The sequence below is a fragment of the Echinococcus granulosus genome, assembly GCF_000524195.1.
Source record: "Echinococcus granulosus chromosome Unknown EG_S00101, whole genome shotgun sequence".
Taxonomy (NCBI): domain Eukaryota; kingdom Metazoa; phylum Platyhelminthes; class Cestoda; order Cyclophyllidea; family Taeniidae; genus Echinococcus; species Echinococcus granulosus.
This window is the reverse complement of record NW_020170481.1, coordinates 29,499-55,939: the sequence shown is the minus strand read 5'-3', so window position 1 is coordinate 55,939 and position 26,441 is coordinate 29,499. Positions and strand designations below refer to the sequence as shown.

Genomic DNA, 26,441 nt, shown 5'->3' with positions numbered 1-26,441 from the left:
AACCACCGCTGGCTTCGTCACCATCAGCAGCGGTACCACCATCGCCATCATCGCTGCGGGATCCCAAAGCTTCCGACTGTGGAGGTTTTTGCTGCTGCTCGCACTCTACTGGTTTCGGCAGCGTCTTCTCCTCGAAAGCCGCCAACGTGGAAGAGAGGTTGGAAAGCTTAAAGCTTCCCACAAAACTTGCCAGTCCACCACCCACTGACTTGACCAGTGCTGTGGCAGCGGAAGTCAACTCCTGTGACGTAATCACGGCTGGACTTTTTATCTGAAGGTCTTCCATACTGTCCCAATCCTCCTCCACTTCCATATTCAAATCATCTTTCTTGGCCTTGGGTATGGGAACGCTATCGCTGATTTTCACGGTATCTGAAGCCAAATAAGTACTTGGCTTTACTGTCCCTGAACTTGACCAAGGGTCGTCCTCCAGATCCCAGGCATCCACTTTTTCATCAGACAGTGGAATTGAAATATTTTTTTGCACCTCCCCTGTAGAAATGAGTTTTTCCTGTTGAGTGGTTTGGGCGGGGACAGTTTCAGAATTGATGACTAGAGGATCTTCCACATTTTTTGACTGCAAACTGGTCCATGGATCGTCTATCGAATCCCATGCTTCCTGCGCCTCGTTTAATTTCAAATCTGTATCTTTAATTTGCACCGCTTCCGTGCAGATGAGTTTATCCTGATCTTGGGATTCTGTAGTCATCATGGGACGAGTTTTAGGTTCCAATGCTGACGAAGTTGCCCGTGGGCCATCCCATGATCTATCCCACCAGTCTGTCTCCTTAGCAGGGTCCGAGTTCGCAAACTTTTTCGATTTCGTTGCACTAACACTATTTTGACTTTCATCATTAGTAGACACAGCTTCATCAATCTCAGTTGAGCTAGCTTCAGTGTTTGGTGTTTGCGAACTTGCCCATGGATCATCTAAGTCCCACGAGTCTACCTCGTTGGCAAGTCCTGGGTCTTCAATCATTTCCAAACGTTTGCTCTCAATCGAGTCGGCCGTTTTGAACTCATTCGAAAAAAATTCAGTTAACCCAGTTGGGTTCTCAGCGTTTAGCGTTCGGGAACTTGCCTGCGGATCGTCTCTCAAAGTTAAGGCTTCGGTATTTTCCACAGACGGCACAATCTTAGTCGCATCCAAGTCATCGTCCTTGGAATGCATCCTTTCAGTCTGAATGAATTCACTCAGGTCTGCCACTCTGCTTTCGGGTTTTTCATCTAGGTCGATAAGGGGTTGATTGACATCAACAGAGGCAGAAACTTCAGTGTGGTGTTGCAGAGTTTCGTCCCGGTTGACATCCCAGGGATCGGAGGATAAAGAAAACTTGCAGGCATCAATATCAATGTCCTTTTGAGGAGAAACACCCATAGGCTTCTGGAGAGGGAGAGTATCCACTATCGGAGTTGAATCCTCGTACCAAAAATCCCACTTATCCTCAACATTAACTTGCTTATTGTCTTTAGTCAAATTCGTGTTTTTTGTCGGGCCAACATCGATAAGAGAAGTGACAAGATCTTCATCACCACCTGACGGTTTCTAAAGACAAATTAATCATTTCAATTTCATATGATTCGGTCAAATTTTAAGCCTGTCATTATTTGAATTACCACATAATTTGACTTCATTAAAGTAGATTCATTATCTGAGCCCTCGTCAGCACTGGCAAATATTTCGTCGCCGCTTTCGTCGGCCATCTAAAGTGTGATTAGGATGATGGGTAACTTAGCAAGTCAAAAGTGTATTCATCATCAGTACAAATGAACTTAACTAAAGGAAGGGTAGCGATAGTTCCGTAAAAATTATTTTGATGGCGAGGACTTCAAACACGAACGAACTTGACGTAATCCAAAGGACGGCAATGTGTGATATCAAATAATGAAACGCAATCCATTAATGCAGTGCTTGGCCAAATTCCACTATAAAGCTACTAGACGAGGCAAAGAATTTCCTGCTCAAAGAACCACGAAATCCTTAAGATTCTTGCGTTTAAATGGCAAAAATTGAGGCTGCTGTGACAGGTGCCCCTTGTTAAAACAGGTAGATCTTATGCATCAAAAAATTGTCAAAAATAACTTTTCCACCTATTGCAGGGCGGATTTAAAAATAAAAGTAGTGTAGAACCCGGATATCATTCCTGAGAATTCAAATTAACTATTCCTCGAATACGTCCAAACTCAAATAATAATAAGACTACTCAAGAAGTAAACAAGTGACAAACATGAAATACCATTGTTTAAGTAAAATAGAACACAAATAAAGCTCTTCTCGAGCCTCATTTTACATAAAAGTAATCCATATGACATGGAACGTGAGAGCACTGGTGATAATGTAGAAAGGCTAACGAATCAAAAACCCAACGTATAATACTTCAGTTACTAATCTGGCGTTGGTGTCCTTGAATGTGGCACAAAGTTCCGGGTAATTATTAGCATATTCCCATGATTTACCCCACACCTCATCCTACTTAGAACCGCTTTTTTGCCCTGATTACCGTTTGCATAGGATTTTGAGGGCCCAATCATTGCAGTATTTATGACATTCGGAGAACTAATTCACATATCCCTACCATGATTAGTGAAATATTTTTTAATTCTGCGCAACCTCGAGCCTCACGTCTTGGTTTCGAAAGGCAGAGTACTAAAGGGTAAATCATTTATTTAGTAGCATAGCAAGCCTCGTTTCGTCTACGTAATAACCTTCGTCACCCTTTAACACATCTGTTGATTACTTAACTCTTAAACAGAGCCCTTAATCCTAAGCGATAAATAGGTATTCCAAGTGCGCTTAAAAAAAGCGTTTACGCTAAGCGAATAGTTATGGCCTTTACTACAATTTGAATTGATCTTTTAATAAATTAGCTTAAACTAATCTTGGCTTTAGGGAACTGCTTAATCCTGAGTCTTCATCAGATTCCTAAAAGCCATGATAGCGTGACGGACAGTATATTACTTACGTAGAGAAGAGATGGGGCTTTTGACAATGTCTTCAAGCGGATGTACAATCTGACCACACAGCCAAACAAAGTTAAAAATCTATCGAATAGCCGCAGCTGTAATACGATAGTTGTTTAACCTTCGGCTCTGGTGAAGAGCAATTTTTGACTTGACCGTTGTACCAAGCTGGGTGAGCTTGCCTTCGGCCCACGCCAATAGGCCTAGTACATTCTGTATGTCTAGTTTAAATTGTAGCATCCCGAGATTTCCCTGAAGACAAAAGAAGACATAACACTCGAGTAGAATATACGTGTTTAGAACAGAGAAGGTACTAGAGCTAGTGGGTAGCCTAAAAGTCAGCCTATCCAGTGCGGTACAATGGGCGAGTAATAAGTAGCTCCTTAGTACAACAGGGGGTTAACAACCATTTCATGACAATATGTTATGGCGGAGCATTTTATCTTCTTTCGTGTTCAAAAAAAATCCTGCGGAGTTGCATAACACTTGAATTTGGAATCAGACAAGGGTGTTAATGTGTAACAACGTATTTTCTCATTTATTCTTTCAACGCCGTCATCGCGTCTCCAGAAACCACTTTTAAAGTTAATATATGTGGTTGAAAACCACCTAATTATAATTGTTTTCAAACAGAGATTCTCTTGATAAAAGTGATGACCCACTAACGAGTAACCCATGGAAATTCGCATGGCATATTTTGATCAATGAATAGGAGTAAGCCAACTCTTTCCAAAAGAAAAGCGGTAACAAATTTTGCTATGACTAGATAGAAATATTTTTCGATAATGCCAAGCAAAAATGTACTGGTTAAGAACGTGACTGTTTATTTTGTACATATTGTCACTGCCACTTGAACTATTTTATGATTTGTATTTTGCAAGCAGTGAAGAAAACTGAAATCTTGCATACTGTTTCAGTGGACACTTTACTAAAAATAATCAAACTGCTACTTATGCATTCATAACTTAGACTAAGGCAAAAACTAATAGTGAAAATATTCTTGTTAGGCGTCTATCCGAGTGACTGGTGCAAATACTGAGGAATGTATCTGACTAAGGGAGGCGTTTTGCTGAGTTGCAACTCTGAATTACCTACTTTTAGTTTGCCATTAAGGCAAAATTTTTAAGACAAATAAATGTTCAACATGTAAGTTACAGACATTCAATTATTAATTTGTAGAAGAGTTTAATTCGCCAAGCGTGAAGGTGATTACACTGATGTGCTATTCAAATATCTAAAAAGACACTTATACTTGAAACTTTGCCACACAAGAGACTTTCAAATGCCTTTTGTTTAAAATTTTCCTACATCAATTATCCCATACTTAAGTCGTTCCTTTCCTGCAGATTTAAGTATTATTTTTAACTGTAGATAGACTTAATTGAGTGTACTAACTGTAGAATAGATTTATCACATTTTATTTTACAATAACGCCTCTAGTTTGTTTAATTTTAGGGTCTAATCTTAGATCTCTTTCGTAATTTCTTAAATTTTGATCCTTTTACTATAAGCCATTACTTTAATTACATGTCATATACTCAAATGCATATATTCGTGAAAATTGCTTGTGCAAGTCTGTTCGAAAGCGCTAGTGTTTTGTGAAATTTTCGCACTGGTTTTGTTTGGACGTTTTATTTTATGCATATGATTGGGTAACCTTTTATCCAATAAGATCATCAATTAGGTCGAATCGGCCTCGCACTTGCCTGTCTCGCAGTCATCGTGTTTACTGACCACATGGCCACCTTTTCTGATCGTCTGTCCCATTATCCACTTATCAGTGATTCATTGAAAGCTGCCTCCGATGCCTACAATTGGGTCTCTAGTGGTGAAAGGTTCCGCAGCATTTTTCAGCTTAGTGAAAGCGCAGCTTCCGCTATTAGAGATCAGGCAAAGGCGCTTGCAAGCACTGGTACTTTCTGCAATTTTTGTGCCTTAATTTTGTTTATGATTCAATGTACTTTTTGCTTCAGTTTTCTTAAGCTCTGCGGTCGCTTGATTTGCAGATGCTGTAACCAAGCTAGATGATATCGCCTGTCGTCAAATATTGGATCGCCTTGAAGCCGTAATACCTTCGGTGAAAAAACCCACTAGAGAGCTGCTGGGTCAAACTGCTGATCGTGCCCTTGATGCTGCCGAAAGTTACCTTGAATACTTCCTCCCTGACACTAAGACCGACTTTGTAAGCACTCTAACTGGTTTTTACTTTAAACTTTGCAATTCATCCACGTAACAAATGTCTAAAGTCGGTGTGCTGTAGGAGGGAAAAGCCGTGGCATCTCGTTACGATCGTCTAATGCGTCTGCAAAGTGCCCTGGTCAACTCGGAGAAAGTGCAGGCAGCGCAGAACACCATTTCCAACGCCTACAAGGGGATTCAGGACCAGCTAGCATCGCTTTCAGCAGTTACCTCCAAAGATAAACGCGAAGCCATGCTTTCTATTATCAGCAGCCTTGCCACCGAATACAAACAAGCGGCAGAGGTGGCTTTTCCACGCTTCAAAGCCTTCGTCGCGGGCGCCATCTCTCAACTGCATAACTTCACTCAGGAACTACGTCAGGTAGTGACCCTTGTCTTAAATCAATAACTCGAGTCAAGAAACTATTATTGACTATTATTGCCATTCTATCCGTATGATTGGACTGTTTGCTCACCCACTCAATTGATAAACTTATTTACTATGGGGTTGGTCCGATTTTTAACTGCCTTCTTAAACCCTGGCTTGAGGCTCGTCATCAGAATGTCCATTATTATACTAAAGAACAGGGGATTTCCAGGACATTTCATTCCTTTCTCAGCCAATTTGCATTTGGGTAATTTTTTTACTATTGAAATGGTTTGGCGAACCGAGAGAACTAGCTAATAGCCGGGTGTATTCAGTACTGTAATTATTTTTCTACTTCATGACTTCATTTTGAGTGTGGTCTTGTCTGAAACGGGCTTGGATTTCTGTGGAGCGAGCGATGAAATGATATTCATTTTTACGGAAATGCTCGGTATACTGTTTTTGGGGAGCTTCATGTGATTGAAATGTTCTTTTTTATGCTAGTCATTAATAGTAACCACGGTTTAGTGCATGACTATTTGACTTTGTTTAGAAAACACATTGCGGATATTTTCGGTTTTGCGGTTCCTGTTTGCTTATGACTTGTGAGCTACTCTTTCAGGGCACCGTTTTGGTAAGCCCTTTCCGCGGCTCAGTTTCAACTGTATCATCAACGCACTTTTCAACCATTTTCGGTTCTGTACAATGGTTTTTTGAAACACCCAGCATCATTCAACATTTGTTTATTAACAAAACTGTATTCGTCCGCTAAAACTCATTATAATGTTCATCTGTGTGGGGAGTCAGTAGCACTTTGAAAACCACAAATTAAACATGACGGTAATTCATTTAGATCTCTTTGCGATTCCTGTATCAAACGATGCCCATCTTCCTTTTTGCACGATGTAGTGACTTTTTGTAATGATATATTGTCTTTACAAGTAGTCGTGAACCATTTTTTATCACTTACACGACCTGAACAATCCCAAACTTCCCCAGTAAGACAGGATTTTGTGGTACTTGTCTAACAGGAAATGACGTTGTCTGCACCTTTCAATTAGCATTATCACGCCATCTTATGATGACTGACCTCTCGGAACTTTCCGTTTGTGTGCACATGCTTCTGTCTCTGTGCAGATTTGCTCACGCGGGTGGTTGAACTTGAAAACAGGGTGGTGTGATACTAGATCAAGTTTGAAAAGCTCCATAAACTACGATCTGATTAAATAAAGTTTCATGATGTCCCATTTGTTTGGAGTGTCGTCGTCTTCAATGAGTGCAGTTAGTGATTGGCATTATTGAAATGGAAATTAACCACAGCTATGCGTGAGCATTGTTTTCTTTCCTCCTCTCCCATCTCCAGCCTCGGAGCTGTTCATATTTTCCTATCACTTGAGCTATTGTCCGGAAAAAATAACCCTATTTGAATGACGCCGCTGAAGTCGTGGGATGAATCCTTATCAGAGCAGGCACAAACCGGTCATTTTAGCGTCCAAAAGGTTTAGTTTACATGCGCCATTGTGGATTACGTCCGCCTGACGGGATTTTTTTTTTCTTTTTCCTCTGCCTCCGTCAGACCGACAACGTGACCCAAATGGCCATTGACCAGCTGCAGGCCACAGTGAACGGGCTGCACAGCACCTTGCTGAGCCTTAACGAGCGTCGCGAAAGATGGCTTCATGGCCCCTCCGCTGAGACTAAGCCTAGCACAGAGAAGGTCAGCGATTCTTTGATAATGTTGGTAAAGCTAACCCTTCTCATACCACCCTCTACCAGTAGCACCTTCACGCATTTAATTGGTCACTTATTAGTGTATTTAGTGAACATTCAAGCAAAAAGAATGGAAATAATTTTTCCCTTTACACCCAGTTATGTAGGACCGTGGTGCTTTTCGGTACCGATCAGTTAAATCATCATTTCTAATTATTTTGCGTGTCCCTTTATCAACCGACCGAGATTTCCTTCAAGTTCTATTGATCGGAATAAAGTACTCCTTGGCGACTTTTTTTAAACAGCAATGCAATTTTTTAAGAAGCCTGTGGTTCTAGAGCCTTTATTTCCCTTTTACTTAAAAAAATGTTTTGTTTCTCTGTCTCTTTTTGAAGTTCCTATTCCTCTTTCCCTCATTTTAGAAGGAGTAGTTATTAGAATGACTTCCTCAGTCCTCTGAATGTCTTCCAAATTTTTACCAACATCGTCGTTCATCCGAAATTCTATTTGATTATGTCAATGCTCTTTTTCTAAATGAGAATAATAAATCACGTTTTTTTTTATTTTGCTCTTTGTTGAATCTGTGGGTGAAGACGTGATCATCATGGTTGGGGGTGGTTACAACAACGGTGTGATACTTAATGTGAAATTAGCATTAGATATCACAAAATCTAGGCTTTATGGGTTGTTTTCAATTGTGTGATTCTGTGCATTGCAGAATTTTATTTTGTGGCGAGCACGTGCCAATTTTTCCCCTTCTCATAGTTGGAATTCATGTCTTGTCACTTGCGAAGTGTCATGTCAATTGGTCCTGTGCTTGTCACGTGACCTGTGTAGTGGTGTCTTGTTGGAACTTGTTTGGGCCTTGTGAGAGGTCATAATTTATCTACTTCGGTCTGCCCTGCTCGACTCTAAATCTGCAAGAGCTACTCGTGGAATGTATTGTGTGGCTTTTCAAGGAGATACGGCTATTCTCACTACCCATTCCACACTTCAAAGCCACGCTCGACTTGGACCCCAGAAGCCTATGCCCTCTGACTGCAGACCAACTGGTCTACCTACTGGAAGGCCGAATGGCATTTACGACTGCCTATCCACTGGACACAACTCAAGCCTGTTCAAGCTACATTGACAAGTCAACTGAAAGTTGTATTCCTGCAAGGCTCTGTGTGACCGCATTACTATAAGTATAAAATTCACCCTTAATATGATTCGAGCTTTAGATTGGGGGCGAGAGCGATCCCGCTCTCATGTCCCCCAAAGTAATATCTGTTGTCTATGTTGTGGCGTCAGGTATGCGAAAATTGGAAGTGGGACTTTAAACGTAACTAATACAAGGAGTTTTTGTTTCTAGGGTTGAAACGTTTCATAAAGTAAAACTTTTGGGTTTTTATTTCATTGGAGAAAGGCGTTTTGGGCAGAAAACCTAACGTCCACAGTAAAGAAGCGCATGAGCTCACTTGGCTGGTCCATTAATCGTCCACTGAACGACATTAACGCAGTGTAAACCATGTCACCAGTTTGGTGATAAGCTAAACAAAGCGATAATCCGGATTGTAAACGCAACTAGCATTAGAGTCCCACCGACTTAGCCACGGATAAATGTTTACTTCACTCCCAAAAGTGACACCCCTTGCAGGCTAAATGTGAACAAAGCGGCTGAAATTCTGAAGTCCGCACACTCCCAAGGGCTTTACAAATACGCCTTATTATAATATAACCTATTAGTAAAATCTGGTACCGTTTCGGTTTTTTGGGGCTATTACTGTACCCGCATAGGCCACGCCAAATAGCAGTCGACAAGTTGTTGTGACGCATTGCTTTTGAATGCAATGTTCTTTGCCAATTTGCAAAGGGAGCAGTTCTGTAGCGCCCCAAGACTTCTCTAAAGACGAAAGAGGACATAATAGCCAGGCAGAATATAAACACGTGAAATGCAGTAGGGCTGGCGCTACTGGCATGGCCTGGAGGCCAGCCCACCCGTCGATGGTGCGATGGTGAAACACCTCAGTGGACCCTCTACCAAAACCAAGAGTTAGACACTCAACATCCAAGTAGCTAGCGCTTAGAAAGTTAAAGAGGCATTGAACTTCCGGTGGGAATAACGATTCCAGAAAGTTGTGAGAAATGAAAATAAGCGGACACCCCATGAGCGTGCAATCTGGACTAATGTGTAACATCATCAAAACAACCCAGTCAGTTTGCAAGCTACATCAAATTCAAATTTTTATTTTATGTTTTACGAAGTCCTTCAAACGGTGGACTTGTGACGGTATCATTCACTACAGTTCTAAAGGCACTGCGATGCATTTCAGATTTCGTTATCAAACCTTAAATTAAAGGGTGATCTAAGGACAGAGAAGCAGGTTATCGCCCCGAGCCTACCCTGAAGGTGTAATAAGCCACACGAGTATGCGCTACAACTTGATATTAAGGGTGGGGGCTGTAAGCCCGAATAGAGGACCTTGTAAGGACAAAAAACGAGACCTTAAAGACCTTTGGAACTAATTCCACAGCTGCCAATCGGAATAACAGGTTGATCACATAAACCTTCCGTCACCCTCTTAGGGATACCATTTAATCTATCAAAAACGAAACTCATCATTTTAAACCATGGATTTGGGAACCAAGGTGTTAAGGCAGTCGATTAAAAGAAAACACAGAAAATTAGGCATTTAATCAACGTTACAATCATCACCACTAATAAAGGACTCATTGTTGATGAGGAATTATAAAAAATGCACGCGACCAGTCAACAAACTTTTACAAAATCTAGGAATTTAATACCTGGATCCTTTAAATGGTTTTGGATTTGGAAAGCTCATTAGATTATCGTTAACAGGTAGAAAACAGGCTAAGATTGTGCGTGTGTAGTTGAATGGAGAATTAAAGACGGGTACGAGAGCGAAAACAATTAGTTGACGTCATCATCGTCATCATATCCATCCCCACATCTGTGATTATCATCAAAATGGTTCATTTGGAGAAGGTTGGATGGGATTACATGGAGGGGGGAGGCACAGAGGTCGGAGTTCTTGAAGCCTATGCCACCACCGTCGTCAGTGATATTGACATCCAAAGCTGCGGTGACCAGAAGATGCAACTCGTGGGTCAGTGTCTCATAGCGATAGGCAAGACGAATGTTCGGCAAGTTGGTTCGCGTGATGTCGTTGCTGACCACACCCTCCTCCTCTTGCCAGTAGTTCAACCCAAGCCAATGCGACTTTACCTGAAATACGAAATTATGTTTACTTATTTTTACAAGTAAAAACATTTTCAGCTTATCAGTAAGTTAAGGGTGGTGCAGCAGCTGCATTAAGCTCTCCAACTAAAGTTGATTTTTAAAGATTAGATTTGGCTCACTGAAGTGATTATTAATCTTTATCTTTGCCATAAAAACTCATAACATCCTCAGATGGCATTTGGAGAACATCTGAGGAAAAAATACACAAAGAATGGCTTCCTGTAAGACAGCGGATATCGTGTTAGAACTCATAATGGTCAACTTATGACACTGTCGCTCAAACAAGGAAAAGTAGTACTTTTTAATGAGCTGCTGAAAGATTCTATAATTATCACTGTCGCTTAAACAAGTAGAAAATGGAATATAAGTAATAAAATTGCAAACGAACCACATCGGGAAAGCCACTGATGAGGACGGAGTTGCGCGCCAATTCGCACATGTCAGTAAAGCTAAGCTTCCAGACTTGCGCGGCGATGCTGTACTCCTCCATGAGAGGCTCCTTGGTAAAGTGAAACTGCAGCGGATCGTCCGTGGACAGGGACACATGAAGCCCACGCGCCAGAAAATCCTTCAGGGGATTTCGGGGGTACTCCAAGAAGAGTGAGTTGTTGCTTAGTGGTGACATTGCCAACCCAATCTGTGGATGAAAATGCAAAAAAACAAAACAATCAATCCTCGCCGTCAAACGTTGTAAATAACTTTGGTGCTCATGGTAAATAAAAATTATGATTCAGTCGGTCCTCTCTCATTGCTGAGACGAATTGCGTAAAATTCGAGCCACTTTAATTTAATCTCGCAGCACTTCAAAGCTGCATCAATCAAGCCTCCAGTACGGAGGAGCAACTAACTCACTTTATTTACAATTATTTAACTGGAATTTCAATTAGTTATATGACTTATTCGTATTTGGCTAAAGCTCTCACCAAAAAAATAAATATTGAGAAATTACTGTCTAATTTCTAGCGTGCCTGGCACAGGTAGAAGAGATATTGGAGAACGGGTGCCTTTCTCAGAAGAAGACCGTGATTAATTGATTCAGCCAATAGGAAGGTAGAGATCAGATGACTCACGCTACCCGCCTCTCCGCAGTGTGGTCGAAGAGCAAAAACGTGCAACTTTTGGTGGCTGAAGTAAAGAAGAAAAGAAGAATTTAAAACATATTACAGTAAGGAAGTACTACTACTACAAATGCGCCAAGATTATCCAACATTAAGGCATTTAAATGGGACATAACTTTCATTAGGCATCAAGGTGCAAAATAAAGGTGATAATGGATTTTAGATGGATAGCAAGCAGACACATAGAGATGTTCAAAGCACAAGAATGAAAAAGTGAATTCATCACTTACTGCCTCAATTGATTGAGCACGGCAATGTTGGCGTACATGTAAAAAATGTAGTAGGTATAGGGAGGATTTTCTATTCTATTCCACTGATCCGCAGTGGGCACACCGTAGTCGAAGTGGATGGGATCAACTTTAGACTCGTCATCAACGGAGTCGAAGGCACTCACGTGCTCAAGAAAGGCGTGCAACTCCGGGTGGGAGGCAGGATCTAGGGTCACCTCGAACAGCGGTTGGAATATGTTGACTATCATATCCTGCAAGCCAATAAAACATATTTCAGCCAGTTTTTTTTGTCAATTATGAAATTTTGTCAGCAGTGAATCCGAGCTCACCTGAAAGGTCTCAACAGCCTTCTTGGACTTGTAGACGTCGTAGAGTCGAGGCACCTGTATGACCCACCGAATGTTGGGAGAGTATACACGAAAGTCTATGGCCCACTTAGCAAGGTCATCCCACTCGTGACGGGAGCGACCGTAGATGGATAGCCTCGGTTCTGCATTCTGATACTTTGATTCCTCCAGATCCGAAAACACCTCCTGAAATATGCACACCTTTCATTATCACAGTGGGTTTCAACGTCGTTTTTGCTAAATCGGTAATCCTCAATTTTGGCCAGAATGTCACGTCACTTTGGGGATAGCAAATCCGATCTTGGAGGACCTAACCCAAGTAGCGGGGCGGAAGAAGCGCATATACCGCGGATGGGATGGACGCTGATAGACCCCAACAGAAGGGCTAAAAATGACGTCTACCTTAGGCAACTACCCCAGGCCCTTGATCTGTAGGCAAACTATTAACAACTGAAACAACACCATTCCCAACAGTAAACCGTCTACCGCATAAATGCAGGCGGAATGTATTAAAACTTGGGATTTTTTAACACCAGTTCTCATCCACAATATTAGCCCTTCAATTATGGCAAAATTTATTTCACCTTTAGGACGTGAGCAAAGAACGCGCCCTTGCAGTAGTTGTCAGTTTTTAGAAAGACTTCTCGCAATTGACTCTGACCAATGGGATTGTATTTGGCGTTGAACTTGTCGAATCGGTGAAAGGTGTTTCGATCCTAGGAGATATACACAAAATCCTTCAACCTGGTACAATAAGATTTAATTCAGCATTAATGCACAAATAATAGATGAGCAATAAAATAAGCAGTCGACACAGTTGTCAGTAACGCCGAGAGATTAATACACTTATAGTTGGGGAGTACAATAAAGACAAAAAAGGCTTCTTATCTGAATAAACGGTTAGTATACTCACTGCGTGGACGTCGAGGTTGTCAATATTCATGTCGTATGGAGAAATGCCCAATTGCTCCATAAGCTAAAACGTTGCGGGAGGCGGGGGAGGGGGGGTGAAAATGTCACTGAATGCCAGTCAATTAATTTAGGCGTGTAATAATGCCGACCATTTGAGTTACTTATTTACTCCCTCTTTAAATGTTGCACATTCGTAATTACGCGATTTTGATTCTCTTATAAATTAGGATAGGATTTATGATCATTGGAAAGCCAATGTTGACGCACTTCCTACTGATAAAGCAAACATTTAAAAAAACATTAATCTCATTTGTCAAGTAAATCATTTTAGTTTAGAAGCCGAAAATCGGCTTCTTTGGAGTGATGCGTTGACAACATCAGAGTGGGAATGCGTGCAACGCCACTAGGGTTTGTATATTGAATCGCATATCCTCATTTCACCACCTACCTGCTTTAAAGTGATCGGTTCTTCCGTATTTTTATCCAAACACACAAATTCATTCGCCCGCGAACGCATACACTTTTTAATGAATCGTAGCAGATGCTTTTGATTCATGCAAGATGCGGCGTGCACATGTGTGTCCACCTGAAAAAAAAATATATAAAAAGGGTCATTTTTTAAGTGTCCAATTCCAATACACACCACCTCCATTTCGGCCAAGGAGACTTGCCTTTCGAATGTTGTAGAAATCGCGGTGTGGTACATTTTTCTGCTCCAACGTCTCACCACCCGCATTCAGGAGTACATGCAGGTCAAACTTTGAACTGAGAAAGCAGAGACGACGGTAAGCGAAGGATTTCAGCGGTCCATTAGCTACAAACATCCGCATGGTCTTTTCATCGCGAATAAAATCCTCCAGAGTGAAAAAAGGAAGTTGAGGTAATTGGGTGTTGGCAAGGCCGGCTTTAGAGATCGGTTCTAACTTGGCGATTCCTTTGTGGAAACAAACTACAGCGGGCAGTGCTTCTGGCCAATACTTGACAGCGAATGGATCACCTTCTATCTCCGGCGGGTGGACGGGGTAATCTAAGGGGGAAAAAACAACATCATAGCTCTTTAAGTCCCACACAAAAAAATACACTTCATTCGAAGCCATGCACCTTGCATTATTTTAAATGGATTGCATGCAAAAAAAAAGTAGTCAATCACCGCAGAGGCAACAACGTGCTTTCGTTGGTGGTTCTACGAGGACGATTTCGGTTTATCTTCTGAGTAGACCATCGGCTCTAGGCAAGGCAAAGGGGCGTTACTTATCCCTCGGGTACTCGAATACTGTCATTAACAAGGAACAATCTTTAAAAGAATTTGAGGGAGAAATGACTCTAATCTCCAATTTACTCAGGATGGGTATTACCGCGCAGAGGCTTCTAAGCTTAATCCTCGAAACAAGCAGAAATTAATCCAGCATTTAAAAAAAAAACCCAATTAAACCCCTCGCCGACAATATCCATAAAAAGACGTTATGGAGGGAGCTGTGCAAATTCTTTTTAACACTAAAATGTAGGCGAAAATGACGTTTACGCTCTAAAGTTTGAGTCAAGGTAGAACGAAAAAAGAGAGTCGCAAATTCGGATTTGTCGCAAACTTGCCCATAGCAAAGCATGCCGCAAATGCTTGTTTGTCTTGGCACGTTACCTTCATTTTCGTTCCAACATTCCCACTTCGCTGTCAATGAAAAAATAGTTAGGAAATCAGAATTACAATTTGCGAGAATTAAAGCTGATGTGGCTAGATGAGAAGTCTGTAATACGTTGTTTGTTTAACTCCCGGTTTTAGTAAAGGAGCCACTCAGGTCCTCCGCCATTGTACCTTCGACGGGTTCGCTGAACCCCAGGCCATTCCAGCAGCCCCAAGCCCTACTGTGTATATACCACCCAAGCATTGTGCCTTCTTTAGTCCTCAGGGAAGTTTCGGGACGCTACAGCCTGCTACATAGTTTGGAGACATTCCCAAAACTGATGAAACTAGTCATCTTTGTTAACATTAACAGCGGCCTGTCCGGTCTGACACGGCATTGACGAGTTCCAGCTGAACCTACAAATACGAGGGTCGAATGACAATCCCCCTACTCTGCAAGAATAGATTTCTTACACAAGAAGTACATTCAACGAACACACAAATATTCATTCAATGTTTACCTTTGGTTAGCATTTTTAGCATTAAGATAGGTAAAATTGGTTCACTTTTCTCCAGAACGGTAAAAACAACTTTGTCCAAAAAGTAAGCAACATTCTGCTGGACCAAAAGATAGTATCAAATTGTTTTTTTTGGCATTTTCGAAATCATAAACAACAATCGGTTTCTGACATGATCCTCCTGGCCGCATAAACTTTTGCAATTCACGTTAAGGTCGGGGAATGTCTAGCGAGCAGTGACACTCCCATTCAGCAAAATCATCATCGCACGTTTCAAAAGTGCCAAATTGTCAATAAGGAGTTTTCAGAGAAATATAATTACGCCTAAATCTGACTTTTCTTCGCAGTCACAGGTTTGAGTAGAATGGCATTACACATAGTTCACACGGGGGCTTAAAAATGCCACAGGAAGCAGAAAGTCGCCTTCAAAAGTTGAACAAATGACTTGCAAATGAAGTGTGAGCATAGATTTGGCTGGAAAAAGGGGCTCCATTTTGTGACTACATTCGGTTTGTCCACCCCATTAAGCACGCGTTGGAGGATTGGTGCTTCAATAGAATCCTTCCCCGGCTCACCTGGTCGCTACGAGGCAATGGATGATGACGAGAAATTTGCATGACCACATTATCGTCTAGTAAGACATCCCTCAACCAAAATCCGACTCAAATTACAACGTTCACCGTTTGGGGGTAGCCAGTAAAACGATTGCCAGCTGTATGCCCTCAACCGGAAGGACATCTTGGGGAGCGTAAACAGAACACTTGAACACTTCATTAAATAGATGTACAACCAATACTACTGCATAAACATCTCAACCTTGAAATCGAAATAATAACCAGTCTTTAATGACCGATTCTGCAAGCCTTTATTTAGTAAAAAGTGTGGGCAGTGAGTGGACGGCATGGAAGTCAGCCTCCAATAAAGCCGCCCTGGTTATAAATCACCGCCTCCAATCTTGGCGTTGGTGAGACGGGTCAAGAGAGGTGCATTTAGCCGTCATCAGGACAACAATATCTTGGCAGCACCTGAGGGAGGCCTTGCCACGGCACTGACTTGGACGAACCGTAAATCAACACTAGTGACAAAGCGATCATGGGACCGAACCAATTTAACAATGATGATAACAGAATTAGCCATTTTTTCAAAACAAGAAAATGTGGAGGATCAAAATGAATTCGGTACGATGAATTTTTGTAAAGATAACCCACTAAAATACTTCTTTTTTTCAAATCACGAGTCAATAAATTGAATCAGAAAGTTTATTGCTTCAGTAACGTATTTTCTCCAATTATCTGTACCCCAACGTTGAGATTTTTGTTAAAAATGATCAGTTTAGATGTAAAAGATTAATACAATACATCCAATGATAAAAGCCATCCTAATTTTAAAGTTGTAAAAGGTGCTTAACGAGCCACTGCTATGTCTACCTCCAGCACAGGAAAACAGCAGCTGAAAATTTAAATGTCAGATTTAGAACAAAGCATTATCTCTTCCTTGATTAGACAAAATACTCGGACAACAGTCTTTTAGAAACTTTATGCCCAGACGGAGAATAATCTCAAGCCAATAACTCGTGTTTTCACTTTATGAATAGCGTACTACGCCGGTTGTTTGTTGAACAGTCAGATTTTGGTAAGGGGGCCACCTAGGTGCGCCGTTATTGTTCCTTCGCTGGGTAGGCTGGCCTCCGAGTCATGCCAGTAGCACCAAGCCCTACTGATGTCGAATAAATACATGTTCTACTCCTCAAGGAAACCTCGGAACGCTACAGTAGGAGAAGTTACCAGGAGACCAAAAAACTAAACTAAGACTTACAAAAGAAGGCTCAGAATATCGAGCATTTATTGGAAAATGATGTTTTGAGTGATTAATAGGAGACGCCTAACCGTTTAAGTGGGCGTGTGCCCATCAGACCACGTGAGATGGAGACGTGTATCGTTCTATCGCGGTAATTTGAGGGCAAACCGCCTAGGCGTAACCGAGACAAGGAAAAAAAGTGAACTCAGCTATACTTTTATGCGTATCCATTCAGGAGCCCGAAATTTTTTAACATACTTCTCATGCTTGACTTTAATTCCGCATTAATTTGTAGCTCAAAGCAAAACAGTGTTCTGTTTGGATTATTTTTTTTATAAACTGAATGAATAAAATGAAGTAATGAAAGACCCGTGCTTCTTGAACTGCGCGACACTTTAGTCTCCATAGGCTGGACGACTGCTCTGTATCACTCCTCCGTACATTGGGCATGTATGTTTTGAATGAACTGCTTAAATCCCAGTGCTTATTTTCAACCTGGACAATTACCGCATAATTCAATAAATTTTCGAGTAAATCAACTTGGTGATAACTGTGAAAGTAGTATTAAAATCTCGAGGGCAGTCGAATAAACGCAGAGCAAGTGAAAACCCCCCTTCTAAGGCGTACTCATAAAGTCTTCAGTAGTATAGACGACTTAGGGACAACGCTGGGATTTTGTACTAACAGACGATTGGGTAAAATTTATTCCAATGTCCATTCAAAATTCCTCTCATGTACTATTTCGTCTTTTGAATAAAGAAAGTGTGAGCAATAAACTATATGGTTATATTTTGTAATTTAGCTGCCTACGAGGAATTTTGCATGTTAGATGCATAATCCACAACAAATATCCACTACAAATAAAACTCCGACCACATTTTTGTTATTTTTACGTAAAAAATTCATACCCCTAGTGGAAGAAGATGTAGTGTAGTAGAAAGCGTCCCTCGGAGGCTGCAGCTCCTCCCTGGATCCAAGGCGTGCCAGTCTGAGGTAGCGTTTGGCAACCCGACCATTTTTTTGCAGAGACGCCCTCATGTACTTGTCACGCAATTCCATGGACTTGAGGAGAGCCACTGCAGCTTCCTGTAGATCGTCCACAGTGACCTCGAAGCGAAATACAAGGTAAATTAAGACTAACCCAATCCATTGCCTAAGGGCAATAGCTTTTGCTACTAGACTTGAAAGTGAAAAGAACACGCATTTAAACCGATGTCTCTTTGAGAAACTCATTTTTATGTATGTTACCACCGGACCTAGTAAATGGGGAAATCCGTCAGCACAACCGACGATGATATGTTTACACTTATTACTTCCCGCACGTACCTAATCGTGCTTTCAGTTGCGGTTAAAGCGCGTTGAGAAAGTGCGCTACTTGAAAAGAAGATTCATTCAAATTAAGGATCACTTCGGGTCATTTCGTCTTATAAATACTTGATTTGATATTCCATGTAGCAGGAACGATTTCAAAGTGATTCCCGTCTTATAAACACATAAAATAGGTCAGTGGTTTGTTTAACTCTCGGTTTAAGCAACGGGCCAATCAGGAGCTTCGCTATGGTACCACCCATATGCGGACCGGCTTTCGGGGTGTGGTAGTAGCCTCAATCCCTTCTTTATGCCAAAAAAGACAGATTCTACCCCGGCATTATACATTTTTTCATCTTCAGGCAAATCTCAGGGTGCTACACTGGTGGTATCGGGAAGCGAAATCTATCTTAAAGGATAGTTATCCTGTTTTCTACTGCTGGTTTATAAACCTTAGCGGGATGTAAGTGCATATACTGCGGATGGGTGAATCGGTAACTTCTAAAAAAAGGCCTGAAAATGATGTCAACCTTCGGCAACTACACCAATCTCGTGGTCCACCAAAAGGCTATTAACAACTGAAGCAACACTGGTCATGAGTTATCTGGAAAAAATATCATTACGGAGCTGACCACGGTACCTGTATGAAAATATCAATTATATGAATAATTAACAACTCCTCCATATCTTTATCAGCCGGCTAAAACCCAAGTAGATATGACCGAACAGCCCTGAGCTGAGAAGAACGTGACAAGGAGGGATGGAAGCAAAACCCTTACCACCACGGAACTATGCTAAACTTCGTCATTTGTTATGTAACTCTGCCTTTAGACCAGTATTCCTACGACTACTAATGGATACGCGTCCTGGTCAGTACATTCCCCCGTCTCCAAATCCAGTTCCCATACAGGATGAGACTCAGGATCCAACAGAATTGCCAGGAGGGATTGGCGACACTGAATATTCTCAGTCGCATGGAAACTCAATGGCTGGCACGGTTGGTCCGTTGGTGCATTTCCTACAGCACCAATTACGTCGTGATGGCTGATGCAGAATGTCGACCGACGGGAGCACCGAGGACAACCGCCCAGGGGCGACCTGACGTCCGGGCTGCGCCGGCAGCCCCAATCCCCACTCCTCATCGAATAGCCGTATCCTACCCGAGTATATGTCTTCTTTCGTCTTCGGGAAGGTTTCGGGCATTACATATATGTACAAAGTGCAGAGCTCTAAGCTCAAACTGTACCGCTTGCCAACAATCAAAAAGCCAGCTGTTAAAAAGAATTCGTGACAGAGGAAGGTGCGTTTACAGCAACTGCCAAAAAACGTTATGAATCGTCAAAAAGGTGTCAGCTCATAGTCAGCATCTAATGAAACTGGCTTATAAATTGGTTTTTAAATCCAAGTAAAAAACCATTTCGCATGTGAGCCCACACGCTAATAAGGCCAAAGAATCCCTGGTCCAAGAATGATACGAAAAGTATTGTTTCAAAAACTTGCCTTTCATGGTAGGTTTCAACTAAAAGCTACCAATTCAGATGCGGGAATACATACTACTGAATCGACAGAATCGTTTGTGGATACTGCACTTAAAAAATTGGCCTAAAATTTTGCTCTTCGCTCACATTAAAAGAGACCTTCCAAACTGAAAAATTCAAAAGATCATTAGCTCATAAATCGTGTCCTTTTGAGATAAAAACTACTGAAATCAAACCAGAATAAACTATTCCGTGCGAAGGACAACACACCACGACATTGAAAGGAGCATTCGTCAGTACTAATTCGGAAGTCTATCTCTTACTACCAATTTCAATTCCTCACTTCTACCACTCACGAAGGCCAAGTGATCTGAAAAATGTTGTCTCCACCATTTCTTTATGGTATCAACGCATATCAAATGAGTGGAAAATTATTACTAACAATTACTGATGCTTCATAGGTGATACCAGGAACACAATTATTCGGAATTACAAGTAAGTAGTACTAAACAAATACGTTGTTATATGCAGTGACAAGTCCCAACTGTTCCTTTTACTTTATTTAAAGTAATGAGATTAATTTGCGTGATCTTTCGCTCATTTTAAGCGCCTACTCACTTAATTAGGCAATTTTTTACCGTTACGATTTTCAACTAGGTTCACAGATAACTTGCAATGAAATTTGTTGAGCTGACTTTTACAGGAGCAGACAACATGAGGTTGGTAGTTATTTGATATGTTATGCAGGTTTCTGGACGGCCCACAGTCCTCAGGTTGCAGGTGTGCGTTCGTAGCTACAGAAGTAACCCTTTGTGATTAACACGGCAGAATGCAACACCGACCTATTAGGGTGTGAAATAATTTTTAATCGTCAAATTCACGTGTTCTACAAAACTAATTCCTGGTGTGATATAGGAGCAATGAAACATTTATATTTCGGTAATACATTTTGGAATTAGTAATTGCTGTTAATAAGATATAACGTATCTAACTTAGACTATAACACCTTTCATTTGGAACAATACTACCTATGAAGAACTTGTGAATTCTGTCCATAACGCAAAATCGAGGGGGTAGACATACATCGGTAAGGCGTAACAATGAGATGTTACTTATAAACTACTTATAAAAAGCAGTTTTTTGGAAAATGTACCATCTATAATTGACGCAAAAGTACCCTAGATTAGACGTTAAAGTTGTTAGCATATTACTTATGAATGACAGCTTTTCAGAACGGTGTCATACAGGCAACAGTTAAGGTTCGAATTGGTACTGATACATCCTATTAGATAAAATAGCAACAAAATCACAGCTATAAAAACTGTATTCGATGGTTCGTATGATGAGAAGTGTTAGTATCCTTCAATAGATGGGATGAGAGTACTGATAGATTAGCTGTTAGGCAATTAATAGCAATGGTTCTCTTGAAAAGGTGAGCAAAGTAATGATATTCCCCAGTAATTGAAGTTTATGATGAAGAAGTTTAATGCCACTTATAGACTCACGCCTGGTGTATTGGCTTCACCAATGCACACGCGTTGATACTCAACAAGATGCCGAATCGGTGAGGCCCTGACGACTTCAGGGATCACCTTGTTTGTGCGTAGATCATCCTCTTCATCGACATGGAATTTTGTGTCACCTTCAGAAGTTTTGAGTGGCGCGATAAGATAAGAGGCATCTTTGAGACCCCCCGAGGAGTTACCGTTGGTGAGCGGCTCTGACGGAGTTTCAAATTGGACGGGTGAGAGGCGGAAACGCGCCTCCTTGGGTGTTAGGTTAGGAGAGGCTTGAAAATGGGATGGCTGATCACCATGTGCGGGACTGGTTAAAAAGAATGGGTGAAAGGTTTCATTCTGATAAGGACCCCTACTATGGGTGAACATATGAATGGATGGAAACAAGTGGATTGAAAAATGGGTAGAAAAGTTGGTGGTGCTAGTGCAACCATTTTTTACCTATAACATAGCTCAAAAGGCTTTCTAAAGTAAAAAACTTTGATTCCCATTCATGTGGTAAATAATCAGGATACTGCTCACTGACAACTAATGTATGCCTAAAACAACCACAAGTTTCAAATCCCACGAATTAATATTAGTCCAGAGACTTACAAAAACGCCCTTTTTCTAGGATTGCTAAGCTAAAAAAATCAGCCGCATATGGTGAAGTACTCTCCTATCACTTTCTTCGATTGAAAAATTACCCGGATATGCCGCTGAATGCAGCTAAAATTGCGCATAAAAAATCAACACGAACAAATGATTTTTTAGATGATTATTAACCTTCGGTGACTAATTAATTTCGATAAATTGGCCAATGCAATTTTCTGGCATTAAAAGCAAAGCAACATCCAGGGTAGCTTATTTACTATAGTTGTCCCACTTTCTAACTAAATCAAATATGAGATTAGATCCATTATTCAGTGTATGGATAATCGACTAAATCTTAATCTTTAGCAGTATGCTACTACACTATGCAATTGAGGTATCTATAACGACAACAAGAGTTGACATATATGTATGTATATCCTGAAATAGCTTATTTTTAGGCTTAAAGTTCGACCATCTACTGAAATCAAATAGATCCTACGATTCGTAGATTAAAGTTATTTAAACAAACACTCACCGAGCGAGTTGACGCGAAAGAAGATGGTTCTTCATTTCGTTGCGTTCAATTGGTAACTTAGGAATATCAAATTCGAAGGACCCTTCGTGAAAAGACGTATTATTATCAGTTCCACCGACGCGCCGAAGACTTCCGGCTATCTCGGATATTTCCCTTTCCATTCTGTATTCATCAAAAATTGATAGAGCAAAAAACACAAGAAGTTTCACAACAGACTTTCGCCTAGGTGGTCAAGTACTAATAAAAATGAAGACTAGGTTAGTCAAGTCACCCCCTTGATAAATAGTATTATGAAACACTCTGTATGTTTACCAACCTTCGTGCAAATAACAAAATAAACTGCCTATTTAAAACAAACTTGAAAAAAAGTGAAAACATCTATGTCGTAATATAAAAATTGTGCATAGATGGTAATACGTCAAGTCGTAACATTCACCGTTATGGCAAATAAATGAGACCAATGTACTCACCAAATAAATTACATAAAACAGCAAAAATGGACAAAAAAGTCATGAAACCTTGTTGCTACAATCGTGCTTTAATATGAATGACGTCGGAAACATTTGAATTTAAAAGTACGGAACGAACCCGCTCGCTCATGCCCAGAAAGCCATGACCTTGATTTAAGGATCTTGACACGCCAAACAGGTAAGAGAAACAATTGTATATTTGCATTAAAACCATTTTCATTTTGCCACAGATGTAAAAAGTGTCATGTCATTATGCAAATTGTATTTTATTTTAAAAGCTGGGCTCTTTTTACATATGTTGGTCAATTTTTCCCATATGTATGTAAATTAAAAATATATGATCACCTTGACTGGTATGTTTCGTGTGTATCGTAGTACTCCCCTTACTCGCTTGTTTAGATGTGCCTCTTTTTGTGCTTGGAGCTCTTAACGTAGATTGGTTTTACTAAGCGACTCGAAATTCCGTTATCTGTAATGATGACTGTCTTGAGAATTATTGTCTCCGGTGTAATATGACGGTTGTTTATCTCCCAGTATTGGCTAGGAGCGACTTTTTGACTAAGCTTTTAGACCACGCCAAGTTTGCTGGCCTTTGGGTCAAGTCAGTAACCCAAATATCTTCTCTATGTCGAAAATATGTATTCTACCATACTATTATATCTTCCTTCGTCTTCAGGGCAGTCTCAGGCCGCTACAAGAGCTTTAGATATGTTTTCCAATCTGCTTAATTAAACTGATCTTAATTGGTTTTGCAAGCTAATATACTCAGATCGTTGGTCAATTTTATTTTGATTAGCTATACATTTTCCTCTACTTAGCTGACAACTTTTCTCCTTTCCGTCAGCTCTTTAATTACTCTTCTAACTTGGAGTTTTCTCCAAATGAGCACTTCATAGCGTCTTGCATCTTCACTGAACTTGTAATAAGCCCAAGCAGTACAGAGGACTAAACGACTAAGTATAGCGCCCCTAGACTTCTCTAAAGACGAAGGAAGACACTTCTACTCGAGCGTAACAGAAGGGATAGGTAGGTCAATGGTATCGCCTGAAGGTAAGATGGCGGAGCCTTAAGTGGTCCGTTACCATAGCCAAGACTTAAACAGACAATTTGTTTAATATATAAGTACAATGAAGCAAATATATTAATAACTCATAAGAGGACGAAATGCTGTCGACATGGCCTACGTTTCATGTTGTAGGGCGGACTGACTCACCCGCTTAACTGCTAACGCAGTTAAACAAAACATCAAACAACCACACTGTTTTTTATTGCAGTCTCCTAGTAGTATAACGAAGCAGAAACCGAGTTGCATAAACCGTTTTCATTAATTTTAAACCCTTTTGTTCAAAAAAGAGCTATTTGTGGGTGAATAAATGAACTAGTTGGAAATGGAATTATATGAGTCCTACAAGATCCATGGGAGATCAGAATCCATATTCTCTTCATGAGAGTACAGGACTTGTCTAAATGACCGGGCTCGTTAAACTAGGCGGCTTGATATCCATACGGTGCAGTGAAACAAATACTTGCTAAAATGCCTATGTAAGAAATATGGCAAAGAACCTTTCCCAACCTTTTTTTTACTTTCTAAAACATTGCTAATTTATCGAGCTCTAAATCCCACAAACATTATCTCGATTCTCTGTACTCCTTTGAAGTTCAACAATCCGATGTGAACAACCGCCGTCTTCCTACCTCCGCGTTAACCTTCAGTACCATTCAACTGCCTCCATCAGCGACTTGAACCATTAAGTTTTACTACCTTGTTGTAAGTAAATGATAATAAAAAGGCATCCAAACTTTAAGTTTTAAGAGCATGAGCGAACTTCTTAAACAACTCGTTCGTAAAGCATTGTAATGGCCTTCAGATTAGGGGTTTTTTTTCTCGGTGAATGAGATGAATGGGATTGGATATTTGCATAATTAACTTCTCATCCCAGGAGAAACCAGTTGAGGATGCAGATCAGATTTCACAATCCAATCTTTTCTACAATATCTAGTACCGCTTCTTCAAAAGTTGGAATATTCTTTGGCAAATCAAAGTATACGCATTATAATACAATGCTTTTTTATTATAAATTTTTATTATAATAAATACCAATGAACCGCCTTTTACGCTAATTACTCTGGTTGATGAATTCTCTAGATTGTTGAAAAAAATTAAACATTTATTAACAGTTTGAAATTTTCTTGCATTCAGCTCGCATTTCGCTTGAGTGAGTAGCTCCTAATCGGAGACAGCGTTAGTGTAGCGGTCTGATTGCGGCAGAACGGCCACATTCATAATACTTTACTCCTCACCCTTTGTGTGCTTAAACAAAGCGTCCGTGTGCCATTCAGCGCGGTCAGTTGTCTTTTTGTGAGTGACTCCTGTCCTCGAGGCCAATTACCCATTCAAATCTGCATAGAAGCTGACCTGGTTTATAATTGTGTCGACGCCAGCTAGTAACAGGACATTTATTTTGTCACATTCTTCTTTTCTTATTTTGAATGCAAATCCATCCTGATCATTTCATTTCTTACAATGCTTGTTCTCCTCACCTAGACTGTTATGTTACGAGATACTGTGTTTTAAATTAAGTAAAGGATCTAATTCCTTTTTTGAATTGGAGAGGTTCCATGCTATGGAGCGATTACGTTCTGGTTACCTATTTCTGTTTCAAATCTTATTCTTTTAACCAGTCTATTCAAATGATAAACCCGATTTTGTCGATTGGTGGGTGATATACATTGGAATTTCTTTGTCAATTTCATGATTTAACCTCGGGTCAAATGTCTAGACATGCAACTAGGCATTGAAGTTTGGCGCTAAGGCATGCCTCAAAGGCACACAATTGAATCCAAGCCGTTTTCCCAACAAAAAGGCTTGCTAATGTTGGCCACGTTACGAACTTTACACATGCCACATCAGAACACTTTGGGGTGCCCTAAACGAAAAACCACCCAACAGAGTAATTCACTGTGCACCGCACCGTCTCCCGTAAATATCCAAAGCAAGTAAAAAAGTAGTAATTTTTATTAACCCTATTGTCCAAAAGGCGCTTTTGTACTACCATCCGTTAATTGCATCACATTACTGAGGATGACCTTGTAAAGAAACTGAGGCTGGCTATTGACCCGTGAGACGTGTGCGTGATTTCGCTGTCAAGTCTTAGACGCAGACACTCATTCAACCTTGACAATGTTTGGTAAATTTTAATGAAGATTTGTATTTCTATTGTACCTTTCCATTACAAAAGCTTTCTAGTTAAATAAACGTCTATACGTGAAAAGCCTCGGCTCTAGCCAGTATATGGCATGGTTAAGAAGGTAGGACAATTTTTCGTATGATATTCTTTAATACTAGGCAAATTCAGTTTATTGCTAACTGGAACGGATCCCTTCTTCCTGTCGCCAAACCCGAGAGTGCTGTTGTCGTGACAACTGAATAGACATGGCAAAACCACCAGTTTAAGTGTTGGTGCAGCTGCAGTCTTGGCAACTACCTGTCGAATGGACGTTCATGCTTCTATTGTTCTCATTAACAGTAGTATCCGCAATATCTCCCAGGTGGAAATCCA

General features: G+C 40.6%; 2 protein-coding genes across 2 annotated transcripts; one reads left to right on the top strand and one right to left on the bottom strand. All coding sequences in view use genetic code 11, as the record gives it.

Annotated features, from left to right (window-relative positions):
• Positions 1-4,698: 4,698 nt before the first annotated feature.
• EGR_08263 (Sj-Ts4 protein) lies at positions 4,699-8,389 on the top strand (the record flags this gene model as incomplete). The annotated part of the gene is made up of 5 exons (XM_024497512.1): positions 4,699-4,873; positions 4,968-5,143; positions 5,222-5,521; positions 7,083-7,223; positions 8,261-8,389. 5 exons carry the CDS (start codon positions 4,699-4,701, stop codon positions 8,387-8,389), a joined length of 921 nt encoding a protein of 306 aa, XP_024348053.1.
• A 1,741-nt stretch (positions 8,390-10,130) lies between these two features.
• On the bottom strand, positions 10,131-22,572 carry EGR_08262 (AMP deaminase 2; the record flags this gene model as incomplete). The annotated part of the gene is made up of 12 exons (XM_024497511.1): positions 10,131-10,445; positions 10,849-11,097; positions 11,459-11,585; positions 11,809-12,059; positions 12,138-12,341; positions 12,740-12,871; positions 13,069-13,131; positions 13,516-13,653; positions 13,709-14,094; positions 17,909-18,107; positions 21,292-21,610; positions 22,412-22,572. 12 exons carry the CDS (start codon positions 22,570-22,572, stop codon positions 10,131-10,133), a joined length of 2,544 nt encoding a protein of 847 aa, XP_024348052.1.
• Between the last annotated feature and the right edge of the window lie 3,869 nt (positions 22,573-26,441).